The following is an 8,458-nucleotide window of genomic DNA, read 5'->3' as shown; positions in this document are numbered from 1 at the left end:
CTCTTGTTTCGTATACCGTTCACAACTATGCAACAGTTGTATATGTAACAGCGCTGGGATTATTAACATATCAATACTTCATACTATTAATTATACATGCTATAGAGTATTTGTTCTGATTTTATTGACAAAACGTGATCAAGCTATGCACAAACAAGACAGTTTATGTTGGTTTTAGTCATTTATTCTTGAAAAAAATTAGTTTGAAGAATATTGAACCGTTTTCTGGTTATCCGATTCATTAAATCTGGAAATCAATATATGGCAACCATTTTATAAACATCCCATTTAACGACAGAAGGATCTTTTTGGTCACTCACTGCCTCAATTTTGTCTTGTTCTGATAAAACTGGGCATAATGTATGTGCGTAAAGTGTCGTCCCAGATTAGCCTGTGCAGTCCGCACAGGCTAATCAGAGACGACACTTTCCGCTTTTATGACATTTTTCGTTTAAATGAAGTCTCTTCTTAGCAATCAATTTAGGCGGAAAGTGTCGTCCGTGATTAGCCTGTGCAGACTGACAACGACTCATATTATTGATCAAGTTGAACCTCCTTATCGAAATTTGTGTACTTCTGAGTGGCCCAGTCCATGTGCCCAATTAAGTTACTATACTTACACAAAATTGGGGGAAATCAGTTTGAATTAAAGAGGCACTTTCCTGCTATTTCGTTTTTACTGAAGATACTCAATGTCGGCGTGGTATTGAAATATGATGGAAACTGAAATACCTGTCAATATCTACGCAGCATAACTTGGTATTAGCAGAGCAATATATATATATATAAACGAGAGCCTCTTTAGTTATTGGCAGCGACCCTGACAAGGACAAATCATGATTTTAAAGCATAAATCATTTCTGTAACTTCTGACAGTTAAAAATCTGTAGATATTATGTTTATAAGACATTTATGACATTGACACCGACTAAAAACCTTGAGGTTTATACAAATGAACTTTGTGGGTGCAAAAAAAAACACACGAATGAAGCGCTTCTACAGACAAACTTCCGCTGGAGCGTGTCAGAAATATGCCTATTTAATACCCATATAATGCATATATGCATATAATACCCCATCCGTACTGTAGTCATGAAGACGCGGGAACGACCTGTAAATAACCTACAACAACACACACTTGCAATTCTCACGCGACACCGGGATGTCACGGGTTCGATCCCCACTGTGGGCTTGTGCTTTAGATATCCAGCATAGACACCAAGTACTGGTTCTAAAGCGATGAAACGGATTCGAGAGCGTTTCAAATAAGCCTTAGGCTTTCTATGCAATCTATATTAACTTATTTGTTTATTTAAAACATATTTTCTCAAAGATAAATAGCTGATAAAGCTCTTGGAGATATTTTTATTGAAAAACAACAACACCAACAAGAACACCATCTTGCAATAAAATTTATAATTTGTATCAGAGAGATTGCCAAATAACGATTCCTGTCACATGGTAGTACACTGTTAGATCAGGCGTCATAATTGTGAACTTGTGTCATAGAAGGGTCTTTAAATATTAAGAAAAAATCAGAACGTGTATTGAGCGAGTGAAAATGCTATATTCTGCGACTTAAAAATGAATATCATTGAACATGGCGCTTTATCAAACACGCGTGAACAAGCAAAATCGAAAGTTTAATTTATGATGCAATAAGGCGCGTCAGACACTTCATAGTGTTTACATTTCTGCATTTGCAATTTTGCGGTTAAACCCCGGCATTTTCTAGACGATGATGATGAAACGATTGTTATCAAAAGAAGTAAACATGGTATTTATGGTACACGGGTACGGTTTATAGAGGTTTGGAGAGGCAATAGGCATTTACTGACGTAATAACATTGCTCGTCAAAACAGACGATTCAATACATAAATACGACCAAAGTATTACTTTATTATCATATCTTATGCAACTATACAATTACGTAGTTTGGCAGAGGTCAATGCGGTTACGCATTTCGTAGTATAAAGCTTTAGCTATTGCAATGCATTCAGACATTTAGATCTATATAGTTTCACTAATTAAAGTGGATCGTTCACATATCTTCTAAATGAAATTTGTCCATATTTTTGCTACCCTCGCTGAGACGGAGTGTCGCGGGCAGCAACCTGTGACCAGAAATATTCAACCACATATAGGGCAAATGTGAATACGGTTTAATCTTCGAGGAAGAACATCTGCTGGGCACCACACTCTTTGAGTATTTGTGAGTCGTTATTGCGTTACAGAAGTAAAAAGATAAGTATTGATGCAAAGCATCAAAGGGCGTCGGGAATTTCAGTGTAAAAGGCACTCAATGAAGTTACATGGAACGATTTTTTTCTACTGTAAATATTAATATATTGGCCGATTATTTTAAACAAATTAGAAAAAGATACAGGTATAACCATTATCTATGATTTTGTGTTATAATCCCCAAATAACCATTATTTATGATGTTGTGTTATAACCCCCAAATAACCATTATCTATGATTTTGTGTTGTAACCCCCGAATATTTCATAGTTCATTTTATTTACATTGGTTTCCTTTTTTTACTGGTATCCGTGTGCAGTTTTCATTAATGGAACAGAACTGTGTAGGTTTTTAAAAATCTGCTACATCTTTTAAGCGTAATTTAATATTTTTCTCAACTTCAAGGGGAGATAATTCTGAACTTATTCATACGTTGCTCATTTACGATAGGAGTTGAGTACTCATTGATATGAAAACACTGTAAAAGTTTGAAAACAAATTTAATGAAAACTGTAAATTGTATAAAGAAGCTGCATTTCACAATACTTTGAAATTCAGTAAAAGATCATAATAGATTTATTGCTCCGATATTCATCATTTTCAATAGGGTTCGAGTAATATCTTTTAAACAAGTGGAAATTGTTTATTTTGCCAAATTTAATAGAAACAATTCTGGACTTATTGTCCCGATGTTTCTCATTTTAAATGAGGTAAAAATGCTGATTGATATGAAGACACTGTAAGTTTGGAAAGAATCTGATGAAAAATATTGACATAACCACCTAACCAAGCAGTTTTTCACTTTTATTTTTAAATTCAAAGAGACATAATTCTGGACTTATGGTCCGATATTGCTCATATAGAGTTTGTGTTGGGTTCTCATTGATAAAAAAACTCTGAAAGTTTGGAAACAATCGGATGAAAATTTTGGACTTCGAACAAGGATTTCAAAATTTCTCAATATCTAAGGAAGATAACTATGGACGCAATGGTCGGATAATGCTAAAGGGCCCATACCACCTGGAAAGTAATACGTGTCGCGCTTCGCGCTCTATATGTGGTTCTTTGGGACACAGCTCCTCCTTGATAAGCGGCTGCTTCCTTTATCGCAACTCATTGTTACAATTAATAATACGTGTCGCGCTTCGCGCTCTATATGTGGTAGGGATAGGCCTATGATAGACAACCATAAAAATACATGGATAAAAGATGTGTTGTTTGCATTTATTTGTTAATATAAAAACAAGTGTATTTTTTATTAGATATTTAAGTGATGTAAGAAATTTTAATTAACGTTGTCACCATTAATTTTAATAAAATTTCCAATTGTAGTAAAATTGATTTTAAAATGTCTACATAAAATAAAGCTTTATTATATTTATTAACCTGACTGAAAAAATTGTCAGCCGCCGAACTGTTCCGTTCGTGCCGGAACCCGGAATTGAACCGGGGGGGGGGGCCTTTAGATGACTGTTGCGTAAACAACTTCAATCTAACACTCTCCTAACTGAGCTATTCCGGCTGACATTTACTTATGTACTGCTATTTGGTGAAGTTGTGTATAGCGATCGTTATTTTATGTCTATTAATAAACAAATACATTGTACGTTTTCGTACAACTACGCCTGCCAATAAACTTGCTTGCGCGATAGGTCGTCAAATATCGCACTACATTGATTCTCCACTAAATAAGCAAATTAGAAAAAAACACAAAATAAATATATTTTGATAATTTTTGTTTTTTTATACAAAACATCATTTGTTTTTATACAAAACCAGAAAGTTTCGGGTATTTGCCCAGTCCCTGTGATCTTTCCCCTGTGATCAGTTGTGGATCAGCTATTAATTAAAACAATTAGCTTTGCATTATTGGCAATAAATGTTGAAAATAAATGTAATAGGCACAACAGCAGTACCTATTTACACTAATTTACACAAAAATCACTACTATGCAAGATATTCTTAAAACAAAAAAAATATACATTGATCCGTAAAATAACTTCTCCTCCCATAAGCGAAAAAAATGCATTACATACTTGTCGCCGCCCTCCAGGGCGACGCCAATGAACCGCCTTTTATCTGACTTCGATTTTCACTGGTGTTAGCGATCCTTACCAATCTTATTCCTTTTACATTCTATATGAGTCGTGTTCTGAGTAAACTGGGCTTAATGCATATGCGTCAAGTGTCGTCCAAGATTAGCCTGTGCAGTCCGCACAGGCTAATCAGGGACGACACTTCCCGCTTTTATGGTATTTTTAGTTTCAAGGAAATCCCTCCTTACCGAAAATCACGTTTAGGCGGAAGGTGTCGTCCCTGATTAGCCTGTGCGGACTGCACAGGCTAATCTGGGATGACACTTTACTCACGTGCATTAGGACAAGTTTTCTCAGAACAAGGCTCATATGTATACAATCTATTTAAATCAATATCGTTTAACAAAATACGGGTTTGCGTTGGCATTGCGCATGTTAGCAAATATAGTACGATAATGGGTGAGCGCGAATAATGCACGAGTTGTTTCGTATACCTGTTGTAAATCTTAACCTTTTTTCGGAAGTAATTAAGTAATAAACACACACAAATATAAACTGTTTAAATTGACTATTAAGCTAAATGAAATTAAGCTCGAGTTAGAAAATAAGTTAACTTATCTTAGTGTGACATTGTCATCGAACGGCATTTTTAAGGCGCATTAGGCCTTATCTTAACACGCGTCTATAGCAATGTTTTCTCTAAATGAGTCGTGTTCTGAAAAAACTGGGCATAATGCATGTGCTTAAAGTGTAATCCCACATTAGCCTGTGCAATCCGCACAGGCTAATCAGGGACGACGCTTTCCGCCTAAATTGGATTTTTGCTAAGAAGATACTTCATTTAAACGAAAAATGTCATAAAAGCGGAAAGTGTCGTCCCTGATTAGCCTGTGCGGACTGCAGCTAATCTGGGACGACACTTTACGCACATGCATTACGCCCAGTTTTCTCAGAACGCGACTCAAATTAACTCTTAAAAAAAATAATTCAGTATTGCTGAATTTCTTAAATGCTATAATGTTGCCAATATTGACTATGGTACTGAGATGTTTGGATTCCATCTCAGCATAGAGAAAGTCCATTTAAAATTCCCAAAGCAATCACTGTCTATGCGACCACAAACTACATCCTCTGCGTGCAACACTGTTTGAAGAGCCGGGTCGTTTTTATCTACAGTGTGCAAGAAAAATGCCCATCATTACATTTTGGTTAAAATTGACTTGACTTGACTTGAATACAACTACTCATCCATGAAAGCATGTTCAAACTGTCAAATTGTCAAAAAAATATTTTCGTCTTGGTGTTAAATCCGTTAAATCAGATTCCGGAATTAACAATAAAAATATGATTCCTCATAACAAAGTTATAAAGTAAATATTTTCAACTCGTTTAATATAATATATATATTTTTCAAAATACCAAAAGTATTTTACAGTTTTAGACGTTATTAAAATAACGATGGTCGCAGAGTAAAAAAAAAGACTTTCCCACCAAGTCGTAAAAAGCCATGAAAAAGTACGTTTGTGTAGATCTATACTCAGATTTTGTTGTGAAAAAATATTGATAGGATATTATTTGTAATATAATGACTTTCGATATCAAATTTGGCACAAAGGGAGCTAATGTAGTTACGCATTCCAAGTGTCACGCAGTAGTTGTTTCTCTTTCCCCTTTCTCATAACGCCGATTTCACAGCGATATAATAGCAAGCAGTGGTGACGGCGGCAATCAGAAACAGGAAGACCCAAAACAAAACAAAATCGATTGCATCGACAACATCTGACCAGGTGACATCGCAGTCGAGGCGACGCTTTATCTCCTCTATGGTAAGACCCCGTATGTAGCCGCCATATTTGCTGCAACACGTGCGGAGCTTCATACCCCGGATTGTCTTCGTAAACTTCGCAATCCCTGCAAAACAATGGACTTTTATATGGAGTTTTTTAACCTCCACTTCTTCTACTACGTCATCTGCTTTCGTTGCTGCTTTTGCGAATGCTGCTACAACAACAATAACAATAACAATAACTTCCTCCTCCTACTACTACTACTACTACTATTACTACTACTTCTACTACTACTACTACTACTACTACTACTACTACTACTACTACTACTACTACTACTACTACTACTACTACTACTACTACTACTACTACTTCTACTACTACTACTACTACTACTACTACTACTACTACTACTACTACTACTACTACTACTACTACTACTACTACTACTGCTACTACTACTACTACTACTACTACTACTTCTACTACTACTACTACTACTACTACTACTACTACTACTACTACTACTACTACTACAACAACAACAACTACTGCTTCTACTACTACTACTACTACTACTACTACTACAACTACTACTACTTCTACTACTACTACTACTACTACTTCTACTACTACTACTACTACTACTACTACTACTACTACTACTACTACTACTACTACTACTACTACTACTACTACTACTACTACTACTACTACTACTACTACTACTACTACTACTACTACTTCTACTACTACTACTACTTCTACTACCACTACTACTACTACTACTACTACTACTACTACCAGTACTACTACTACTACTACTACTTCTACTTCTACAGTTTATATAATTGTCAATTATTCCACTTCAAATTCGACAGCAATTACTATATGTAGTACTCCTACTAAAACTTCTAAAACTAGCCTCATTGTTGCTGCTTCTGCTGCTGCTATTAATGCTGTGGTGGCGGCTCTACAACAACTGTTGACGAAAACGACGCTGTAGGTCTACGAGTAATTGCGAAATGGATTCAACTTAAACGTCCATTTAGTTTCTTAAAAACAAAAATCAAATGAAGCTTACAAAACAACAACAACAAACATTTCTTGCTTACCGAGCGGGATAGGGACGTCATCTTTCCTCACAAAAAGACGCAGTTCCGTTATGGTAACCATGGAGATGAGCGCGCTGAGGAACGTGGTGATAAACAGGTAGGCGGAGAACGTTGAGATGTCGTCAGAAGTTGTCGGCAGCTCGGCGCTGATCACAGTCAGGAAGACGGCGAACGCCAGGAACGCCGTCACCGCAAACCCCGTCTTCTCCCCGGAAGATGCCGGAAGCGCGAACACGAAAGGGTTAAGAGCCGCTAGCATGATAACGGGAATCAGGATATTCACAAGATAAAACAGTGGCTTCCGTTTCATGAAAATGGAGAATGTTACGCCGGTCGACGTGTCCGTTTCGACGTTGACTGCGGTGGTGCTCACCACCTCCCATTCGCTGTTTGGGCTGAACCCGTCCATGATAATCCCCGTTTTAATATGAGCTTTGAGTAGAGATTTCGGATTACTCCAGACGATGAATTTCAGATCGCACGTGGTCTTGTCAAACGGAAAATACGTGACGTCAATCGTACACGCGCTATTAAACACGTGGTAAGGCCTCCACGTAACTTTGCCTTCCTTATTCACTTTGACGTTGTAAAATGAATTTCCGAGTCCCGACAACGTCTTGAACCCATTTTGCAATGCCAAGTCCGGTAACCAGATATCGGACTGAGGAATCATTAGTTCCGGTACGCCGGCATTGTGCCACTGCTTTGCGAGAATCTGGTCGGTCCACGATATTTCGAGGAACGCGGTGGTTTCCAGCTTTTCTACCCCGAGCATAAAATCCAGCAGATGGAAGTCAACCTCGACGTCAACAGCGTCCGACTGATCGTCCACCAGGGGGCGCACCCGAGTGTCGTAGTTTAGGAAGGTCTTCTCCAAGTGCAGTGTCATATTGTCTGCAGTGACGCCTGCTATAGATTGCTTGGCGAGGTGCATACATGTAATTATCACTACTGCAATATTAATCTTGACATGCATTTCTTTCTTTTGTATTTAACTAAGTCCTTGAATGTTGTGAATATATTAATTTCTTAAGAAAATGTCTTTAAACTATTTCTTCCTTTAACGTTAGTTATATCCATAATGGCTGCTGTCTTGATTGATTTACGACATTGTAAATTCTTCAAATCAGATCTCTGTAATACATATGCCATGTAAGACAACGCCTGTATTTAAAATTAGTAATAAACGATTTACACTTGCATGTTCTACTTGTAAAAGATCCATTTCAATTGATAATAGGTCACGTTTCGTTTTAAGTGTAGATAAAATGACATTAAA

General features: G+C 37.0%; 1 protein-coding gene across 1 annotated transcript; it reads right to left on the bottom strand.

The window, feature by feature from the left end:
* Positions 1-5,720: 5,720 nt before the first annotated feature.
* Positions 5,721-8,374, bottom strand: LOC127842751 (neuronal acetylcholine receptor subunit beta-4-like). The gene is made up of 2 exons (XM_052372454.1): positions 7,180-8,374; positions 5,721-6,188 (listed from the first exon to the last, which is right to left on the bottom strand). The coding sequence occupies exons 1-2, from the start codon at positions 8,153-8,155 to the stop codon at positions 5,953-5,955; spliced, it is 1,212 nt and encodes a 403-aa protein (XP_052228414.1). The 5' UTR covers positions 8,156-8,374; the 3' UTR covers positions 5,721-5,952.
* Between the last annotated feature and the right edge of the window lie 84 nt (positions 8,375-8,458).

Source organism: Dreissena polymorpha, chromosome 8, assembly GCF_020536995.1.
Source record: "Dreissena polymorpha isolate Duluth1 chromosome 8, UMN_Dpol_1.0, whole genome shotgun sequence".
In the NCBI taxonomy this organism is placed as follows: domain Eukaryota; kingdom Metazoa; phylum Mollusca; class Bivalvia; order Myida; family Dreissenidae; genus Dreissena; species Dreissena polymorpha.
The sequence above is the reverse complement of the archived record's forward strand: the minus strand, read 5'-3'. Positions and strand labels throughout refer to the sequence as shown.